This window comes from Lodderomyces beijingensis (genome assembly GCF_963989305.1).
Source record: "Lodderomyces beijingensis strain CBS 14171 genome assembly, chromosome: 2".
Classification (NCBI taxonomy): Eukaryota; Fungi; Ascomycota; class Pichiomycetes; order Serinales; family Debaryomycetaceae; genus Lodderomyces; species Lodderomyces beijingensis.
Window position 1 is genome coordinate 672,821 of NC_089971.1, and position 21,178 is coordinate 693,998.

A 21,178-nucleotide genomic window follows, 5' to 3' on the forward strand; every position below is an offset into this window, starting at 1 on the left:
TAGCAGTAGAGGAAGAAGAGGCCAAAAGAATTGCGCTCCATAACATCCTCTCTCAACTCAAAACTTGGTGCAAATCTTTCTTCTTTCCCACGCTCCCCCTCCCCCGTTGTTTTTTCCCCTCGGAAATCGACACATAGCGACTCGGATTTTATTGTTTTCACGAATGAATGCTTGATGACATCAAACTCTCGATATTTGAGAATATCATCAACAGAGACTCTGGAGGAGACGAGCTTTTGCAGGAGATTCTAGATTGCAACCACTCATTCACTCAACTGCCGTCGGAAATCTGCTACTTTACCAAGGATGGAGACGAATTGAAGTTCAACGACACGGCTGGTTTGGATGTGATTGGTATCCCCATTGGTGCAAGTACCTCTACCAACAAACGGCTGAGTAAAAAGACGCTGCTGCAACTGTACGAGCCCATTGTAGGAGCACGTTTAACTGAAGGATTCGATGCGTACACTCACCCTTCACTCGACCAGATTTATCTGTTGGAAGACTTGTTCAAGGCGTTGAAGCACCAGGTCAGCAGTGGCAAATTGCTGTTGAAAGATCTCAAATTCATCACCTTGCGAAGACACTTGCAGAAACTAATGAACGTTCCTTTGAACAAACAACCAATCCAGTTCAATGTGATTTATTGGAACGGACTCATCTTTTTCATCTACGACTGGGAGGCAGAAGATGCCGCTCAAAATGAAGAAGACCAGTTTTTAAGAATGTTGCAGTATTCGGGCTTCCGCTTTGAAAAAGTATTGACCCGGTCGGATACTGAACTGAAATACTACACAGTTGTCAACCATAAAGTTGGTGATACACCTGTGACGTACTCGGCTGAAATTGACTGTGGGATAGACAAGTGCTCCGGGTTGGACAATTATGTCGAGTTGAAAACCCATTTCAAAGTCTTGGACGACAGATTAAGGACTCTCAACAAACTACATCGCAAGCTCATGTCATTGTACTGTCAGAACAAGTTTGTCTCGTGTGAGCATTCCGTGATTGGCTTTAGGACGGCTGATTTCAACCTCGCGTCGGTAAAAAAATACACCGACTTGGAGTTGAAGGGTCTACTACGAAGCTCGCCCATCTTTTTGACTCATGGTTGCTTAATAAACACAAGACACATTTTCCAGTGGTACAATTTAGTAATCAGGTGGATAAGCGAGAGGAAAATCATCGATACCGAGCCCAAGATATTCACGTTGTGCTTTGAAAGAGCTGAAGAGTTGATGGACTCAAAGTTGAGTCTCAAGCCCGTGAACCCGGCAGAATCCAATAGGATCTTCAACAACAGTATCCCTAAATGGTTTCAAGATTTCATTAAACATAAATAGAACAAAAACAACCCCCTCTCCCCTCTCCTATGTACAGCAGTAATTGGAAAAACAAAAAACTTTAACTATTCAATCGGCTATAGCGTCCTTCACTTTCAATTTCCTTGAGTGTGCGTCGAAAAAATCTCCTAGTTCCGCCACAGTCATGTTCGTGGGATCAGCGGTCATAACGTGCTTGTCTTTGAAAACCACTCTGATTTCAGGTTTCTCAGTTTCGTGGTGGAGGAGTTTGTGCTCCATTTTGGTGTGAGACGGCATTCGCGAGAGGAAAAGCCTGGCGCTTTTACCAGCTGGTGTGAATGGATTGAACTTCACCAGCACACTCGTCAAGTATTTGGTGATCATTCTTTGGGGTGTGTAGGGCTATAATCTTCGCAGTATGCAGTTTCACAAATCAGACAAGACTGGTCTATTTTCAACTTCCGAACTTGGTTTTCAAAAAACTTGATCTTGGTTTTGGTAGAAAAAAAGAAAAAAAAATTTCAGAACCAAGTAGGAGCAAAATTCAAAAGAGGAAATTTTATCGTTGAGCCGCTTTCTCGATAAGACTACCTCTATGTACAAGCTCGCTTACTGTGCTAAAGTCACCAAAAGTTCCCAAAATGCTAAAGTTCCAAAGTTCCAAAGTTCCTATTTACCAGTGTCCACATCCTCGTGTCCTTCTATCCCCTAACTCCCGGAGACCTCATCTCGCGCTCGTTACGGCGTGCCGCTCGCAATTTCTCCGCCACCTCGGAATACTTTACCGCTTTTCTCTTCTTTAAATGACCCCAGGCAAAATATGCAATTGGAATATAAGAAACAAAGACAGCCTTGATAACTATTGCGTAGTAGCTATCCTCTGTCAAGAAGCCCAAACTCAAAAAGATCATCAGCATCTCCGCAACCAATTCCACGGGGTAAGTGACGTAGAAATTGTTGTATTGAGCCCAGAACAAGAAAAACGGCGATGACCTTGTTCGTTCACGAAATGCGAGGTATGTGAAGTGGAGAAAGTACTGGGTCGACCAAGCTGTGATCAAGAACGAGTAAGCGGTGTGCTTGGCGATCTTGGGGTGCGGAAATATGACTCCATAGCATATCCACGCCATCTTGAGGCCGTTCAAAAGTGACCAAAAGTACGCCTTGAAGGGTCTCTTGTGCTGGTTAAACAAGACGACAGCCAGTGTTGCCATCAAAGGTGTCAACGAGACAACATGGAAAAAGTCGGCGATTCCACCCGGCAAAAACCTCCTTCCCACCAACGGCAAAAGTATGAGGAACCGGGCCAAGCAGCAAAACCACAACGTCGCTGCAACCACGTCAACAAAGAAAATCAACCTTTTCTCAAAAGGGAGCGAGACCGAGCGCTGTGACATGCTAGACGTTAATTCCTCCTCCCCTCTCTCTCAAGTCCTACGTTCTCTTTATGTTTTAGTGATTGAAAAGAAAAAAAAGTCCACAAATGACGGGAAAATTTGGCACTTTCTCTCAAGCCACTATTGTGAAGCTGAATCCGAAGCTCAAAAGCTCAAGACGAAACGGCTCCTGTTCCTTTTTTGTTGTATCAAGAGTTTGTGCTCCTGAAATATCACTCTAGTTGGGGACGTATTGCCGAAAAAATCCACCTGTCAAAATGTGTCTTGCCATGTTTACGAAAGAAAAAAAAAATTTAGGAATCTGGAGTCGCCCAAATTCTCTCTCTCCCACCACGAGCGCACGCTACACGTAACACACACACGCACGGCACACGCTACGCCTCGCTATTTCCACCGCGAGACTTTCTCGCCACGCAGCTTAAATTTTTCAATATTTTTTATTTCTCTCCCAGGGATTGTCTATAGACAAGTAAGCAGGAGGAAGAAGAAGAAGAAGGTTACGTGTAACTTCAATGAGACTCCTTTACGTCGTGCTCTTCCTATTTGGGGTATGTTTAGCCTGGGATAAAGACGACTACGAGATATTCAAGCTCAATGATCAGATCCAGCAGGTTTTAGGAGCAGAAACGACGTTCTACAGCTGGTTGGGCTTGGAGCAGGGACCAAGCTCGACTCGCGACGAGATCAAACGGGCGTATAGACAGCTTTCTCGGAAATTGCACCCCGATAAGGCGTCGTCGGCGCCGCGCAAAGCTCAAAAGCAAGCAGAGGAGGTGTTTGCTATGCTCTCGTTGGTGGGGGACATTTTGTCTGACCAGTCCAAAAAGAAACGGTACGACTATTTCCACGCGAAAGGGTTCCCCAAATGGAAAGGGACCGGTTACTACTATTCGAAATTCCGCCCCGGGTTGGTGTTCACCATGGTGTTGTTGTACGTTTTGGTTGGTGTTTTCCACTATTTTGCTTTGCGGATCAACAGGTTGCAGAACTTCAAGAGGATTGCAAACATTAGAAGTGATGTCAAGTCGCAGGCGTGGGGTGGGTCGCAGGTCCCGCCCGCTGATGGGTCAGATAGACGGTTGACGAACGAGATGAATGGCAAGGTTTTCCTCGTGAAGAACACGGGCGAAGTTTACATTGAGGATGGAGAGGAGTTGCATCTTGTGGATGAACATGAAATCAATGTCAATCCCGTTTTCAAAGATACCTTGTTCTTTAAATTGCCGGCCAAATTGTACAACGCTACGTTGGGACGATATTTGAAGCCGATTGACACTTTGGTTCAGTTTGCAAAACGCGAGGAGGCTAAGGAAGTTGCAGAGCCAGCGAAAGTGGTGAAAAAGAAACAGCCAAAGGGGAAGAAAATGGAACTCGCCAATGGTAAAGTTGTCTACAGTAGAAAGAAATAAATCGAGAAAGAAGATACAAGAGAGAAAAAAATAGATAAGGATGTATCTGTTCTGTTGTGTGTGTATCGATGCTCTATTCTGTATGCTTTGAAACTCTGCGTAACTCATTACTATCATCCTCGTCTTCTTCGTCCGATGAACTTCCTGATAAATCGTCATGGTATTTTATGGCGTCTTCATTCTGGTCCACATCTTCATCGTCATCGTCCTCCAACATCTTGTGCTTGCTGAGGTCTCCATCCGGCGTCATCCTGCCAACTTCAACGTCGGAGACTTTTGGGCCGTCCATGTCCTCGTCCTCATCCTCCTTGGGCTTGTCATGAACAAACTCGTCATGGTTGGAAGCATCGCCCAAGATGATCTTCTTGGGCTGCTCCATATCAAGATACCCAACGGAGGAGGAATCGAATCCGTAGTAGTTCTCATCTCCGTCGTCGGCTCCCAAGACAACATTGTAGATTTCCCGAGTCTTGGACAAGACGTCATTTACAAACCAGTTCCACTTGTCGTTCAGCACTGCTTCCACGATAGTTGGAGAGATCAAGTCCGGCTTGTACAACGAGGTGAACTTGACAATTTCCTCTCCAATCAAGATCAAGTGTCCCATATAGCCAGGCCGAGGATAGGTCTCGGTTTCATAAGATTTCACAATCAAGCCCGTCAAGTCGCATTTTTCCCTTTTGAAAAGTTCAACAATCAAAAAGGAATTGTACGAGTTGAGCTTGCCGCTGAAAATCTGTTGGACCAAGTCAAACACGACATTGTGGAAAAAATTGTTCCACTCGTACTTGGTGAACTTGCTAACAATGTTGAGCAAAATGTTCAGGTCAACTAGTTTAATCTTGAACAAATCTCCAATGCATGGATTCAGCCGTATCGCGGCATTTCTCTCGGCACAAACAAAGGGGTTTTCGGGCGATATGGAAGGCTCTTCGTCTTCGAAATCTTCATTGGAGTCCAAATTTTCAAGTAGATGGGCAAATTCTTGCTCTTTCTTGTCAGCATCTGCACCTGCACCAGCATTAGTATTAGTTTTAGCGTCTGCGTCTGCATCAGCGTCATCCTCCTCATCATGATCCTGATGGTGAGAATTATGACTGTTATGATGATGATGATGACTATGATTCATGGTGGAGTCAAAGTGGACATGGTCTAATGAAACATCGTCTAATCCCGAAGTCACGTCGTGGATTGTTGGCGTTTCTCGAAAATCAATCTTATCGTTCAACGCCTTGCACAACCGCTTACTCTGCTGCGCGCGAATCTGGTTGCGAATGCTGACAATCTGCTTAATCTTTTTCGAGTTGAGGAGAATCATGTTGGAACAATGAAGCAACTCCGCCACGAGCTCGGATATCTTGAATCTAGTGAAACCCAAAACCTCCCTCGTTACTTCTGGAGGTGGTATGGGAGTAATCTCGAGTAACTCTTGGAAGTTTTTAAGATTATCGGAGAAAATCTCCAACATGTCACCTAAATAGATCGGATCTCTTTGGCTCGGTGGGTTCTGGTCAAAGTCCTTGAGCCACTGAAACATCACATATGAGTTGACTTCACCCGGGCTCCTGTCGCCATTTTGTAGCATTGAACTATAGGACCCACAATTGAGGTCATAGTCGGAATTGTTCTTTCGAATGAGCTCAATCACAATACTGACGCAGTTGTTGATCCCGTGCTTGTTTGTTTGAGTCTTGCCATCTTTACCGGTGACTTTCTTTAACATAATGTCGTGGATCATCGTGTTTACAATCTCGGGCGTCACAAGTTCCCGAGTCAACTGGTTTGGTCCAATGTTGGTCTCCATAACGACTGCCAACGCCGCATTGGAAGAAATCGTCACCAATGCCTTTAAAAAATCCGTTGCCGAGCTCTGTCTAAAATACTGTTTGTGGTCAGGAATGTAAGGTGTTTGGTCAAACTGCTCTGTTTGGGGCTTCAAGATTTCTATGAGTTTCTTGATTACTCCTTGCAGCCCGATTGTCTCTATAATCCCCGTTGGGGAATCGGGTTTATCTGTTTGTATAATTCTAAAGAAAAAGTCCATGATGGCAGGCACCTCGATCTTGGAAAGAAATGTATCCACGAGATCTTCTTGCCGCCTGACAAAATTGAGGAGTTCTATGCTGTTCAGGTCCAACAATTGGTCCAAGATGTGCACCAAGTATGCAACGGTGGGGTTGTTTTCGTGCAAATGCTGTAGTTTCAAAATCAGCCAAAGTTTGCTCATGGTATCGGGAGTTTCAATCACCCGATTCAGGATAATCCACATATCAACCGACAAAATGTCGGCGGCACTCTGAACGCATCTTCGGGTTTTTTCATCTGAGGACTCGACTTCTGTCTTTGCATCGTCAATTTCGTCATTCTCAACAATGTCATCCGCAGGGTTATCTCCTTCGAGAGTCCTCAACACTTTTTCCTCCTCCTTTTGGCTTTCCTTGTAAAAAAAATCAACGCTGTCTTCTAGTATATGGATGAGCCCCAGTAAGATGTGTGGCTGCACCAATAGTTCTATGAGCTTAACTCCCTTGGAGTCCTTTGTATTGGAATTGTTATTGTCATTGGACGAAGTAAAAGACCCCGAATCCGAGTTGTTTTCTCCGCCCGTCGGCAGAAATTGGATACTGCCCGTGCGATCGTTGAACTGACCTTTTATACTATGAAGCTCGTTCAAGAGCTCTTGCATCACGATTGGATCCTTCATCATCTCCTCCACAGTTACCGAAGCAAGATCATGGATCGACTCGAGAAACTTCAGCAAGGCATTGTTGCTGTTGAGGGAGTTGTTGAATGGCCAAAACGACATGTCGGATCCAATGTTCTAAGACGCAATGGTGATGGAACATCCAAGTAGCTTCTCGCTGAAACACTCAGGGCCCCCTTTTACCGGAAATATCGACGTTGATGCCGTTGGTTGATAAGAGGCTGTCTGTTTAAAAAAAGTCAGCGGTGAGAGTTTGCGAGAAAGAGGAAAAAAAAAAGTGTCACAAAAATTTAAAGAGGATGTTTCTTAATAATATTTGCAGTCGGGAAAACGAAAAACGAGGTCCAATAACTCCATGGGTGGGCCTGCCAGAGAAAGAGTGAGATGGATATATGTTTCTTGCTAGATACCGATGCCAGCATTTTCCAAAGCAGCGGGGGTTTCTGCTTCGTCGTCCGTGGGTATCGACTCAACCAACTTGATGGCTCTGTCGTATTCGTCCACAATAAACTGGTTCATCTCCAGGCATGACCGGTAGACAATGTCGCGGCAGTTGTTGGCGCAATGCTCTACCCAGTCCCTGATCGTCATTTGCTCTTCTTCCTCTGGCATCTCGGCAATGAATCGAGTCAAGTCTCCATCTATGTCGCTTGAGAGCTCGACTTCTGAGTTCCTTGCTGCGAGTTCAAACAATTCTTTCGAGCTGTGAAGAATGGTTTCCTTTTGCTCCCAAAATTGATCCATGCCTCTGGCGGTCCAGTTGATATGATTTCGGGGAGTAGCATCAGTTATGAGCAACTCGCCGTTTGTCAAAGTTGAGTTCATAGCCAATGGACCCGTGAAGTCCCGTTCGGCATCGATTTCATCTCCAGAAGAGCTGAGTTTGACTTTTTCAGTTTGCTCTTCGATGGAGTTTAAGGAAGATGTTGTTCCGTCCGCTGGCTCTCGTGACTCCAATTCTACCTCATCGTCCATGTTCTCCTCTTTTTCTTCAGTCTCTTCCAGCGTTGTACTACCATCAGCCGCACTGGTCGAGTTCGACACCGCTTTCGAGCCCTCTGGAAAGTTGTATCCGACAGCAGCAAATCTCTCGAGCTTCTCGGAACTAAAAGTTCGGTTGGCTGTTGCAATAGCCTCTAGCGAGGTATCAATGTTTCGGACACCATTTTGGGTGTTTGAAGTCTGGCTTTGCTCTGGTATCTCTGACTCTTGGCCGGTAGTTTCTTCAGCTGAATTGGTATCCCCCATGACCAATTTACGCACCCTCAGCTTTCTACTCGGCTCTTGTAGCTTAGGTGCGGCTCTTTTCCTATGATTTGAAGGCAGGCGGAGCTTTTGGAAATGCTCCTGGGCAAGTAGACGAATCTGATCTTCTGCGTCATCTGTCAAAGCTTCAGGTTTAGAGTCTGGTGAAGCATATTGTGCATTTTCTGTCGACACATCCTTGGATTCTGCCTCATTGCCCATCATTGGCTTGTACTTGTTGTCGTCGTTGTCCAACTCTTCTTTGACAGCCGACTTGTCTGCTCCATCGTCGCCCGCAGGACTTAGCTCTACCAGCAATACATTGACGCCCTGTACTTCTTGTAGTCCATTTTTTTGATCTTCAGTGTGTTTCTTGGAAGTTGACTCGACCAAAAGCTCCTCATTTACGTGTTCCTTTCCACTCAGACTGAGATTGTGATTGGGATTGTGATTTTGTTCCAGTAAGTTTGTTGCCGGTGCCGTTTCACTGTTCTCGATGGGTTCAGATCCATTGGCGGCTTCGAGCTCCGCCGAATTTGCTTGATAAACGTCTGCTTTTTGATTGGGTTCTACCTCCTGTGTCTTTTCCTGTACAAGCTCCAACCCAGTATCCTTTTCGTCCAGTGGGGCGTCTTTGTTAAAGCTCTTTGGATTCTCTTCTATTTCCAAAGGTACAACTTCAATGTTGACTGCTTCACTGAGGTGCTCATCGATTACGGAGCTTTTGTCTATGACGTCGGATTCCTCTGATATTTTCAACAGTTTCTCGCTCCCATCGTCTTTCAAGGAATGAGGTTTGACCTTTTCTTCTCGGTCTTGGCTCAATACAGTCTTGTCTTTATCAAGAGCTTGACCTGTCTTTTCGTCGCCAACTGCGTCTATGTCCTCTGTATGACCGGGATCATCCTCATTCGTCCCTTCCACTTCTTCTTCTTTTTCTGGGAAAACAGCTTGACGTGCGGCTTCACTGTCTGCATCTTGCATCACCTCCAGAGTTTCTGTATCATCTACCACAGCTTCTAGCTTCTTCATCGCGCGGAGATACTCTTCGTACTGGCGTTTGGGGGAATCCGTCAAATCCAACCGGTACTCCTCACTTCCCAAATTGCTCTCTTCTTGAGCATTTGAACTATTTGAGCTAGTTTCCTCGACAACTCTTTCCTTGCTCTCGCAAACTTTGTCAAAAGCGGACGGATCGCTTGCTGATCTTTTTTCTTTAACCACTGGTGGTGATGCTTCATTTGAGTCTTGCACGCTCCGTTCACGGCTACTGGGGTCAAGGCTCTGAGTAACTTCTGCAGGGAGTAAGCTTACTTTTGAACCATCGAGCGCCAGAGTAGACTCAGCGAGAGCTACTCCTGCTACATCTTCTTCTTCTTCTTCATTCACCAACGAATCATCTCGCTTTTCCCCCAAGTCGACCTTTTTCACACCAATTTTCTTTGCTGTCTCATCTAGCACCAACGGCTTCTTTGCCACCCTCAAATTGACGGAATCCTCAGCAAGCGACTGATGTGTGTCCAAGTCACCAGTCAAAGAAATTGACTCTCTCTTGTCGCTAGTTGCGGACGTGTCTCTCTTCTTTGGATACCGCAGAGTTGATTCCCTGCGTCCTTGTACTTCAACTATGGATTCATCATCCCCGTTCAAAATTACAAATGAGTTTATCGGAGTGCTCCAGGCTTCAAATCGTTGTGGGCCATGTGGACTTTCTTTCAATGGAGTTTTTCCTTCAAATGCTTCTTTCGCGTTTCCGGTATTCTGGGCGACACATGCATCACCTGCTGCCTTGTTGTCATCTGTCGATCTCCCAGCCGATTTATCTTTGGGATCGAGAAAGTGCAAATTCTCCTCCTTCTCCTCCTCCTTCTCCCACAATTCCTTCGCACTTAGCGCGGCAGCTGCAGCAGCTTCGGCAGCTTCGGCAGCTTCGGCAGCGGCGTATTCATCTAAAGATTCGATCGTCATATCAAATATGCTGGGAATTGCCATTGCTTCCTTCTTTCTCTTTTTACGTGGCAGCATTCGAGCCGCCGCTTTTGAATGTACATATTTATGGGGGGATTTCGGTGGTGGAGGATCTTCAAACTGTGCTTTATCCAATTGCACCTGGGAAATATTGGCTATCTTCGTCCCTGCTGCTGCTCCCGGTGTGTATATTTCACCCTCCCTCAGTGTCTCATCTGATACATCCTCAAACGCAGGCGGTTTCGATGCTCTTCGAATCATTATGGAGTCCTTATTCGGAGGGGACGGGACATCTGACAATACCCCTTCCTCCTTCTTCTTTTTCTTCTGTTCCTTTTTCCTCTCGAGCAAACTTTGACTGACTTTTCCTGTAACCCTTTGCGGCTTTATTGGTACAAATGAGTCCTCGCTTAGATTGGAAGGCTCGTATGATTCGCTCAAACTTACTCTCGTAGTTGTATCCGACGGTTCCATGTCAATACTGTCCGTGGTTTCGTTATGGTTTTCGTTAATAAAAGTGCTATTGTCCCTTTTGCCTGGGGCGTCATCAACTGGAGATGATACATCACCATCACCTTCGTCGACGACGACGACAGCGTCGACTTCAGGGCTTGTTGTTGTGGCGACAACAACGTCAGCTGGAATTTCTTCATCGTCAACGTCTATTCCCTCTGCTATTTCCTCCATCGACGTGACTATATTGGTCCTTCGATCATCAACGGCCGTCTTCTTCGAGCTTTGTATAAACTCCTGCAACAAATCATCGTCGGGGACTTTATTCCAGTACTCCAAATTCTTGTCATCGGATTGATAAATTCGTTTAGCTCTACTGGTCGTTTTTCTCGCATTGATGTTGCTAGCTGTAGCTGACGCAGGCTGGCTAGTAATTTGCTTCGGTGCCACTTTCTTTCTCTTTTGAGCACGGGTGTCAACCAGCTGAGGATTTGAAATGATGTTTGGCGGTAAAGCCAGGCCATTTTTCGCATTTGATTCATTTTCACCTGTACGAGGTGAGGTCAAATTCGATGATTTCGTCTCATGATGTTCATCTGTAGTTGCTGTTTTAGAAGCCAGTTGTTGCTGTTGGTCATCTTGGACCTTGCGATCACGAGTCGCCATTCGCAGCTTGAACAATTCTTGAGAAAAGTCTGAATCAGAACCAGAATCAGTAGCGCACGCGGAGATGGAGTCCTTTTCCATTGCCAGCCGAAGATTCCGCGTTGAGAACAGCAGCGGATCAACATGCTTGTCAATCTTGTGGGGATCCGTCGAAAGCTCAAGTGAAGATTTTGATTTGATTGCACCTGTATTAGCCACAGTGAGGTCAGAATCCAGTTCCGAACCAATGAAAAGTGAAGGAGATCCACTTTTACCTCCTCCGCCACCTTCTGTTGCCTCTTTTCCTCCCGCGTTCCCCTTCACTGCGTTTGCCTCCCCCGCATCGCCGCGCAAATGCTTCCTTCTCTGATTTTCTTCAAACATATCCAAGAAATAGCAATATCGCGGAGCATTCGCAATATGTTCCTCCATGGGATCATCGTTGGGCTCCCACAGATCCAAAGAACAATGACAAAACATGCACACTGCGCGATCATCAATCTCGTCGCGTGGCAAATATATAAACCCCGCTTCCGCAAGCAGGCTAGAATTAGGCCTGTAGTCTCCCTTATCCAAAGGATACGCATCTTTGAAGAATGATTTCCTGAACTCGACGGATGATGCATCGAGAGGATCTCGGAATCGCGGATGTCGGCTCCATGCGTATTTGACTTCACTCTCCGTTCGATTTCGATTATCACCACCATCACCATCACCATCTTGAACTTCACCTTGACAGGAAAGGTACGCTTCATCAACTAAGGATTTGGCACATTTGGGGCTATACTTGAGATGCAAAGACGTGATACCCACCAAGTCCCCAGTGTCATGGAACACAGCCAGCTGGTTGCAATAAGCACATTTCAACCGATTCCGCTGTGAACTGCTCGGGGCAAATTCAAACCCGGCATCAACGAGGTAATCCGTGGGGAAATCAATGATATCAGCCCATGTGTATTGCTCTCCGGCGACGTGATGCTCTTTTGTAAAAGTCGCTGCTCTGTTGTCGCTGTAGATCATATGATCTGGCATATTTGCATCCCCGTGCCCAAAAATTAAAAACGGTGTTTACCTCTGTCTCCTACACACTATCTAGAAAAAGAGAAAAGCTGCGCGTCCCGTGATGGATAACAAAAGGAAAGAAAACAGGAGGGAAGATGAAAAAAAAAATGGGGCTGGCAAGAGAGCTCTCCAATATCTACAATCCACGCTTGTACCGTCTAATACTTTTTGATGTTTTCTTTTTCTTTCTTCTCTTTTTTGCCAAGTTTACGAGTTTGCTACTAAAAATTGTGTCCCACGAGTAATTGAATCGTCTTCAACGCCTGGTATTTGAGCTCGTTGTTGCCGTGATTGTTCTCTAGGAACGACATGATCAAGATCTTGTACAGGCCGCCATTCTCGGTGTTGATGAAATGGATCAAATCCTGACCTAGGTTCTTGATGAGAAATTGCAAGTCATTCAACAAGATTGTGCTAACCACCGGTTCACTTGAGCTTGAACTCAAAATTTCAAATATCTTCTTGACCAATTTGTAATTTGAATCCTTAAACGTTCCCGAGTTTTCCAACCAGAAATCAGCCGATTTGTGAGTTGGTGAAGCCCAGCTAATCAATTTCGGATTCTCCAACTCGGTCAAATATTCGTCAAATGAGGACAATTTTGTCGAAACCACTTCGTACAACGTGTCTGATAAAAACGCGAGATCGTTGAACAACTCTTCGTCGCTACCGTTGGATGCAAACTTTCTCTCCTTTAATGTATTTACCGTGTTCAAGGCGTCATAAAAGAGTAACAACTTGATGACTTTGAACTGTTCTTGCAACGATACGCAAACAGCAACGAAATTTTTGACAATGGCAATGGAAAGTCTAACAATCTTTAATTTGATGGAATCCTTCGCGATAATAAGCAAGTTTCCTGCCGCCTGCGGGAAGTTGTGTATGATGGCTCTGTTAATCTCTGGATTGAACGACAAGATCCACGTGGCCAACAAGACATTGTACGAGAGTTGCAAACCGGTTGCATTGGGGTGGCTTGCCAGTTTATCTATCAAGTTGTTGATTGGTCTGAAATTCGTCACGAGATTTTGCTGTTGGTAGTTAGCCTTGTATGACTTGTTGGTGATTAGCTCCTGGAGCAACTGGATGGCAATAAACTCGTAGTTGGTATCGGAAAGCTCAATGAGCAGTGTTACCGAGCTAAACACCTTGATGAGCACTTCTTTATCTGCAGTGCCTGCTTTGCGCAAAAGTATAGCAAGATTGTACAATGCCAACGATTTGATCAATGAGTCCTTTTTCAAGTGCTTGAGGAAAGGCTCGTATGGTAGACCTTTGTCAACGGAGGAAAGGCTCAAAAGTGAATCGAGAAACTCGGGCACATTCAATAACAAGTCGTTCACCAACACCAACACGTTTTTGATCACGTCATCCTTATCCAGAACCTTGCTCAAGATGCTGAGCAACCCTTTGGAGTAGAGTTCGAGTTGGCCCTTGACGGTTGCATTCTTGTTTTCAGCGGATTGTTTCTCCAAGATCTTGATGTGGTTGGCATCGTCTTCGGAAACTACTCCAGATCTTGCTAGCCCTTCCCATGGAATTATTCTTTCACGAATAATCTTTTTTGAGTCACTCAAGAAGGTGCTGTCAATTGCAAACTTTCAGATAGTTAGCCATGTGTTCAAAAATTAACAAAATTGAAGTTTGTATTTGTACATACCGCTGCGTCCAGCATCCTTGGTTCTTTGGTGGTGGTGGTAGGAGGATTGATTATTGCTGGGGTGCCAGTGTATGCGATAACGTTTTTGTTCATTTGTTTGCAATATTGGATGGGAGCAAAATTTGGAGCCCTGTGCACGACCTTAGGTGACATTTTCCTCCACCCACACACATGTTGGCAAAGTTCACATGGTTTGACATGTTTTTTTCATACTTTAAGATCTTTTATTTTGCAGTGATAGGAACGAAAATCTCAACTGAGAGCAACATTTCATGAAAAACTGTATTATGGAGGAGCATACAAACTTTCAGTCTCTTTAGTCGAGGCCTAAAAAGTAGGACGAGGATTGAAATTGAATACTCTCGATTAGCAAGATTCTTTTTTTTTTTGCACCCACCTCCACTCAATTTACATCCGTTGCCCTTGTCCATGCAGCATCGCCCGCACAAAGGGAAAAGGTCAAAGAATAGTAAGAGAAACACGAGCCAGGAGAGTGCGCTAAATCCATCAGAGGCTGTTCATCTTGAACATTATCAAAACTTGTTCCCAAACTTGAAAAGGAAACAGCAGTTTATAGATAGTTTAAAGCTGGTGTTCTCTCAAGAAAAGCCCAAGTAGTATAGTGGTTAGTACAGCTCGTTGTGGCCGAGCAGACCCAGATTCGATTTCTGGCTTGGGCAGTAGTGATTTAATTTTTTTTTTTCTCTTTTCCTCATCTGCCATGCCAAACACTTCTAAACCTACAGCCACCAGAACTGAAAGGTTCAACCTAGGCGATTTTTTTTTTTCAATGTCGAAATTTTACATGACCTTGAATCGGTGTGGTAGTTTGCCCATAGCAATGTCCATGTCTCTTTAGAGAGTTTTCATTCACACGAGCGAGAAATATTTTTTGCAACCAATTCAATGCAAAAGTTTTAGAAAACCGCCAACCTTGAAGCGTGGAAAATTCTCTGAACAAAAACACCATTCTAAGGGAAAAGTAGAAAGAAAACCCCACTTGACTCGCTCAACTTGATCAAATCGGACCCGTACTGGTTCCCTCGAGAGCGTGTAAAGCACCAGCACAATCATCCATAATAGTGCAAACCACCGTCACAGCCACCGCAGCCTCCACTCCTCGAGGAAAAAAAAAAAAAAAAGAAAAAGAAAATTTAAATAATACGGCGCAACTGGGCGCAGGCCCGCCCGCAGACATCATCAAATGTTCAAAATAGAAGTGGAAGTAGACACACAGATACCTACACACTTGTGTGTATTTTCTTTTTTCAGCGACTTTCGATGTTGTTGTATGTGCAAAGTAGAACACCAATGGAACAGAGAGTTTTGTTGATGATCTAGCTCGTTCAACTCCCTCATTTCGTCATTCGTTAGACGTGAGGGACTTTTCTTAATTCCCTCACTTTGTTCTCTGCTAGGTTTGTTAGTTGTGAGCAAGTTTCGACTTGTTTGCATCTTGAGGAAATATAACTCAAGTGTATAGTGCATGCCCAATTACGCAGCGAGGGATTGAACTGTTTCGCGATTGTCGAGTTCACTTAGTGTGTCTTTTCGAATAAGGGTTAGCGCTTCAACATCCAAGAGATTCACAAGCTAGAGGCAGTTTTTTTTTTTCTTCAACTACAGTTTCATCAAGGTGCTTCTCTTTGTCTAGTTTATTCGTTTTCCGTTGCTTTTTTTTATTTATTTAGTGTTGTTCACTGTAATTCATTATACGCCACATACAATTCTTCTTCTGTTCTCTTCTTTTCTTTTCTTTTTTATATCTCACCACTGGTTTCTCTAAGGAACTCCTTGGCCATGTCAGCATCTGGAATCGATCCACAGATGGTTTCCACCATTATACCTGTGACCAAGTATGGGTCAATGTTTGAAGCAGGTCTTCTATCTTCAAAGTAACCGTATCCTTCTTTAGCGACAGATCTTGGAATACGAACAGAAGCACCTCTGTTGGCAACACCAGATGAAAACGAGTCACCGCTAGCAGTTTCATGACGACCAGTCAATCTTTGCTCGTTATCGGCTCCGTACAAGAGCATGTGTTCCTTGTGTCTCTTTGCCAATTTGCTCAAGGCAACTTCGATAACCTTCATGCCGCCTGGTTGTCTCATGTCCTTGGTCGAGACATTGGTGTGGCAACCTGCACCATTCCAGTCGCCCTTCAATGGTTTTGGATGGAAGGAGACCTTAACGGCAAACTCTTCAGCGGTTCTCTCCAACAAATAACGAGCAATCCACAACTCGTCGCCCATGTTGATACCTTCGCAAGGACCAACTTGAAACTCCCACTGCGAGGGCATAACCTCGGCATTGATACCAGAGATATTGACTCCTGCGTACAAGCAAGCTCTGTAGTGGGCCTCAATGACATCTCTAGCGACAACTTTACCGGTACCAACACCACAGTAGTAAGGACCTTGAGGAGCTGGGAAACCGCCCTTTGGCCATCCGTATGGGTAGTCGTATTGGTCAAATAAGGTGTATTCTTGCTCCAAACCAAACCAAACTTCTTCGTTGGCGTGGGCCTTCATCAACTTGGCACATTCGTGTCTGTGGTTGAACTTGTTTGGGGTACCGTCATTGTTCCAGCATTCGCAAAGAACAATGATATTGTCACCTTTTCTAAATGGGTCTGGGTAGAAAGCAACTGGTCTCAAGTAGACATCCGAGTCGTGGCCTGGAGCTTGCATAGTCGACGAACCGTCGTAGTTCCACTCGGGCAAATCATCAACACTCGAAGGCTTCTTGTTCAAAGTTTTACATTTGGATCTGGTTTTGCCTTCAGCGTCAATCCAGACGTATTCTGCCAAAACCTTGCCGTTTTGAGGCAAGTCCAAGTACTTGGACAAGATAGCAGTATGTTCTGTAAGTGGGACAGCAGACATTATATGTAGATGTTATTTATTGGTTTCAAAAAAAGATTGGAAAAAGAAAAACTTGCTGAATATACTTCTAGTGAAAGAACTGAAATGCTGTTGTTGCAAACGTTGGAAACTAGACAAAGGCTGTTGAAATGAAGGGGGGGGACGGGGAAGGACTAGTGGGTGAAGATGATGAAAGATCAACAGATGAATATATATCGAGATATATATATGGAAAGGAAAAATCGTTCAACAAGTTTTTTTTTTTTTTGCAATCACTACAGTAGATAAGAGAACATATTGTTGACTTTTTATACTTTACAAATTTTGCTTCTCTCGTGCTATTGGAAAAAGAGTCTGAGAGACTGCTGTTTTTAACGAGTGCGCCGGCGATGGCTATTAATCTATTATACATACATATAATTCCGGCCCACACACACGACCCCCACTCGCTAACATTTTACAGCATATTCCAACATTGGCGGCGGCAGCGGTGGATATATGGAAATCAGAAATTCACAGAGCCATTTTTTTTTTTTTTTTCCTGCACTATTTTTGCATTATTTTTTTTTGTATTATCAATGCGAGCGAGAGAAACAATTGGGTGGAATTAGTTGGTGTAAGTATTGATGTATGGAGGTGGAAAAACCGATACCAACAATTACCACTGGACTCTTATCATCCAATCAGAATGCTACGATCTTGTATTACCCACTCCTTCTCCTTCTCCCTATCAACCCCCCCACCCCCTTCCTATCCCCCAAGTAGGTAATCGAACCAGAGATAGCGAGCGGGAGAGAGAATTCATGTGCACGACGGGGTAGAGAGAAAGGGACTTATACAATCAGCCGTCGTCGTCGTATTATTACTTGTGTTCGTATGAACTCGGAAGAGAAAGAGAGAGATTGGGTCTACTCGGGACCCCGCTAAAAATATATCCGTGAAAAGAAAAAAAAAAAAACACACACACACAAGCAACACCCTGGCTCATCTCCCAAACAATACCACGTCAGACTTACAAAGGTTTCTATTGACGTATATCCCCATTTCCACGGATCACCACACCAGCTTGTTGGAGCCCTTTTACCACCTCTTTCCCACCCCCTATTCTTTTCCAGTCTCACACGCGGGTCACCTGCCGGGGCTTGTCACAGCAGCACAGCAGCAACCTCAAGCCCGGTTCCTGTAGCCCACTCCAGCATTTTCTGCAACTCGCTAAAATGCAGCAAAGAAAGTAAGTAAAAAAAAATTCATCGTCTCCATCATCATGAATGTCCATCGCTTGATGAGCGAGGCTTTTACACGCCACGAAGACACGAGAAACGGGTAATACGAAGGGGTTCAATCGGTAGGTTGAAAAAAATAGGAGAAGAACAATGCAACCAGGACACATCTATTGCTGACATGTTGCGGAAACCTCCGACTATACGCCTTGTACACACACACACACACGTTTCAATCTACTGCCAGATCTCTTCTATTACGAGGGAAATACGGGCTACTGTTTTTTTTTTTTTTTTTTTTTTTGTCCAGTTGAGATTTCTTGTCGCGTGACTCTCCTCTCATGGCCGCAATGGCACACACCGCCATTTCACAACCACGACCAAGTGTGTGACACGTTCTGTGCAACCCTGCCTAGGGGTATGAGGGACGAGATATCCCACGTTCATTTGTTCACACTCAATTTCACGCTCTTTTCACGTCCACGGCGTGGAAAAAAAAGCTGGGGAAATCACTTCCCAACAGAGTCTCCGTTTGCGCGAACCTACCGCCTTACAGCTACGGATCTCTGCTCTTTTTTTTTTTTTTTTTCTCTCACATTTCACGCCCACTAAAAGCGGGCCTCTCTCGCCTGATGATCTCACCCCAGTCGTCGCCAACAATTGGCCAAAAAAGAAAAATCTCCCACCTGTTCAACGAACAATAGGATGATGATGAGCAGGCAACGGGGCTACAGGTCCGCCCCCAACAACAACCAAAAAAAAAAAAAAACACGAGTCTCTTCATACCATGGGACCGGGCAAAGAGCCCATCGATCCATTGATCGATTGATCTACGATTGCATGACCCCTGGCATGACCAAGGACATCTCCACCGTTGCATCGAAGAAGACAGGGAAAAAAAAAAGAAAAGAAATAGAAAAGGTAAAAAAAAACGGTCCCAGTAGCTAGCTAGGCTAGCTCGTCAGCTCGCTTGTGGTAACCGCGGCATTACCATTTTCCAGCTCTTAATTCCGGACTGTCAAGCCCTCGAAAACAAAAAGAGGAAAAGAACTTTTTTTTTTTTGGGCTTTAGTTGAGGCCGCGCTTAATGAATTATCATCCGTGGTGGAAAAAAAAAAAGTCGATGTTTTGGCTGTGTTCCAACGCATGATGAAGCTACATCTAAAAGTCTGATTTTTCATGGTTCCCAATGGAATCAAGATGATGCAATCTAGTTGATTGGAATTTGAGCACATTAAACAAAAAAAGAACAAACAGACTTTGGTTTTCGCGAATTGCTTATCCCGCTAAGCGATGAAACGTTTTCTCGTTTCTTATCGCAGACACACGTTTGGGTTATTTCCTCATCGTCATTTTTTTGCCTTCGATCCAACGGTTTATAATTTTACCACTCTCTATTCTTCTTTCCTCTTTTCAAACTCTAGGGCAATTTTTACCTCTTCATCGGCTGTGAGATTCGGCAAAAATAACGAGTCTGAACCGGGGCCCACTCTTATCTTTGCCAAATGGAAAGTAAATCGAGTGGAAATCTACCCCGCGAAAGGAAAAACCGGGGACTCAAGATGACAGAGAGTGAGAGTGGGCGTCTATGTGAAATTAGAACTTATGTATTAAAAAATTGTTACTCTATACAAAACTAAACTCCTGCGCTTAAATTATGAACCAACTCTTCCCTTCCTTGAAATGCTAAATTTGCCTTGGCCCGAACTAGTCTCAAATAATCAGCGTTATCACGAACTAAGTAATTGATATGGAACTCGATTTGACTCAAATACTCGTTCCACGGTTCAAGTCCAATCACTAGCGAAGCAAACTTCTTATTGTCCTTTTTATACTGGTGAGCCTTGTCGTAGATGTCATCTCTAAATTCAAAAAGACGTTCTTTAATCTGGTGGAACTTTTTCCATATTTTCCAATGGATCGATTCTTCATCTTGTTCAACTTCCAAAGCCGAGGTCAACTGGTGGAGCTTTTGCGAGAATTCATTGATGGTGGATTCGCTAAATGTCTCCAACACGTCGATTGTATCTTGGATCGACTTGAAATACTCATTCAATACTTGTTCGTGCTCGGTGCTGAGGATGTCTTGAACCTTGAGCGAGCAATCCTCGGCCGATTTGTGAGCCGCGGCAATGTCATCTCGTATTTCCTGCCGCGTCACGGTTTCAATTGTCGTGTCGTTGCTTTCTCTGATTTTCTCTTCATCGCGGTTAATCTCGCTGATTTTCTGGTTCAATTCCTTATACTGCAAATGGTTCTCCTTTTGAAGCTCTTGGAAAAGCGTGCTTATCTCAGGCTTGATCTTTTCAATCACCGCTTGCAACTTGGGAGTAATTTCTTGCTCGAGGTTCTTCTTAGCCAACTCGATTGATTTTTCAACTCGCTTTTCCCAAAAGTTGATTTCATCAAGCACAGCTTTCAACAGAGGATCGATATCATCGGTGGCCACAGCAACTTGCGTGACGGATATCGTCGACACAATGACAATAGTCTCCACATCATCGTCGTCATCATCACCACCAACAATAACATCTGGCCAGTCTCCGTCCTTGCTTTTCTGACCCAACATTTCCTTGACAACATTGATCAAACTGGATTTGAACTCTCGAGGATGAAACTCGTCGAATTTGACCAAGTTTTTAAACTCAGCTTTGAGAAACGAGCTTCTCTCTTGTATACGCACAGCATGCGACGACAGCATCAACTTGGCAAACACCTCTTCCACACGCTCACAAGCTTGTTGAATCACCGGTAAGGACTTGATCCAAACCAAGCCATCCCGTGCGACTTTCACCACGGGTTCAACTGCATAGTTGACATTGACCACAATCGCACCTGCCACGTAACGTATCCTCAAGATAAACGACGCCAACAAGTCTTGGAAAAACGGCTCAACGGTGCCTTCAAACCAAGCAACTGCCTTGTGCAGCTCAGCCGACAATTGCGACAAGACAGCATTGCCGTATTTCGAATCATAAACACGTTTCACCACTTGCTCATCCCACTGGTGACACAATTGATACTTCTCCTCTAGCGTCAAAATGACGGGCCTCACGTGTTGCTCATAAACGGGCTGCACACAGGGTTTCACCACGGCGTCGCTGACTTTACAGAAATGGCAATTGATGGGGGATAGTTTGTTCAAGTTGGGATTTAGCTGCGTGGGGGGACAAACAAACACCCATGCGTAGAAAATGTATGACGCTATCAAGAGCGGTACCCACTTGTACTGCGCAGCCATAACTTA

General features: G+C 44.6%; 8 protein-coding genes across 8 annotated transcripts; 2 read left to right on the plus strand and 6 right to left on the minus strand. All coding sequences in view use genetic code 12, as the record gives it.

Moving 5' to 3' along the window:
- Positions 1 to 167: 167 nt before the first annotated feature.
- On the plus strand, positions 168 to 1,343 carry LODBEIA_P14500 (uncharacterized protein; the record flags this gene model as incomplete). The annotated part of the gene is made up of 1 exon (XM_066971340.1): positions 168 to 1,343. One exon carries the CDS (start codon positions 168 to 170, stop codon positions 1,341 to 1,343), a length of 1,176 nt encoding a protein of 391 aa, XP_066828388.1.
- Positions 1,344 to 2,005: 662 nt separating this feature from the next.
- On the minus strand, positions 2,006 to 2,701 carry LODBEIA_P14510 (uncharacterized protein; the record flags this gene model as incomplete). Its single annotated transcript, XM_066971341.1, has 1 exon — positions 2,006 to 2,701. One exon carries the CDS (start codon positions 2,699 to 2,701, stop codon positions 2,006 to 2,008), a length of 696 nt encoding a protein of 231 aa, XP_066828389.1.
- Positions 2,702 to 3,213: 512 nt separating this feature from the next.
- LODBEIA_P14520 (uncharacterized protein) lies at positions 3,214 to 4,110 on the plus strand (the record flags this gene model as incomplete). The annotated part of the gene is made up of 1 exon (XM_066971342.1): positions 3,214 to 4,110. The coding sequence occupies one exon, from the start codon at positions 3,214 to 3,216 to the stop codon at positions 4,108 to 4,110; it is 897 nt and encodes a 298-aa protein (XP_066828390.1).
- A 73-nt stretch (positions 4,111 to 4,183) lies between these two features.
- Positions 4,184 to 6,916, minus strand: LODBEIA_P14530 (uncharacterized protein; the record flags this gene model as incomplete). The annotated part of the gene is made up of 1 exon (XM_066971343.1): positions 4,184 to 6,916. The coding sequence occupies one exon, from the start codon at positions 6,914 to 6,916 to the stop codon at positions 4,184 to 4,186; it is 2,733 nt and encodes a 910-aa protein (XP_066828391.1).
- Positions 6,917 to 7,216: 300 nt separating this feature from the next.
- LODBEIA_P14540 (uncharacterized protein) lies at positions 7,217 to 12,145 on the minus strand (the record flags this gene model as incomplete). Its single annotated transcript, XM_066971344.1, has 1 exon — positions 7,217 to 12,145. One exon carries the CDS (start codon positions 12,143 to 12,145, stop codon positions 7,217 to 7,219), a length of 4,929 nt encoding a protein of 1,642 aa, XP_066828392.1.
- A 263-nt stretch (positions 12,146 to 12,408) lies between these two features.
- LODBEIA_P14550 (uncharacterized protein) lies at positions 12,409 to 13,940 on the minus strand (the record flags this gene model as incomplete). Its single annotated transcript, XM_066971345.1, has 2 exons — positions 12,409 to 13,785; positions 13,848 to 13,940. 2 exons carry the CDS (start codon positions 13,938 to 13,940, stop codon positions 12,409 to 12,411), a joined length of 1,470 nt encoding a protein of 489 aa, XP_066828393.1.
- A 1,667-nt stretch (positions 13,941 to 15,607) lies between these two features.
- On the minus strand, positions 15,608 to 16,732 carry LODBEIA_P14560 (uncharacterized protein; the record flags this gene model as incomplete). Its single annotated transcript, XM_066971346.1, has 1 exon — positions 15,608 to 16,732. The coding sequence occupies one exon, from the start codon at positions 16,730 to 16,732 to the stop codon at positions 15,608 to 15,610; it is 1,125 nt and encodes a 374-aa protein (XP_066828394.1).
- Positions 16,733 to 19,567: 2,835 nt separating this feature from the next.
- On the minus strand, positions 19,568 to 21,172 carry LODBEIA_P14570 (uncharacterized protein; the record flags this gene model as incomplete). Its single annotated transcript, XM_066971347.1, has 1 exon — positions 19,568 to 21,172. The coding sequence occupies one exon, from the start codon at positions 21,170 to 21,172 to the stop codon at positions 19,568 to 19,570; it is 1,605 nt and encodes a 534-aa protein (XP_066828395.1).
- Between the last annotated feature and the right edge of the window lie 6 nt (positions 21,173 to 21,178).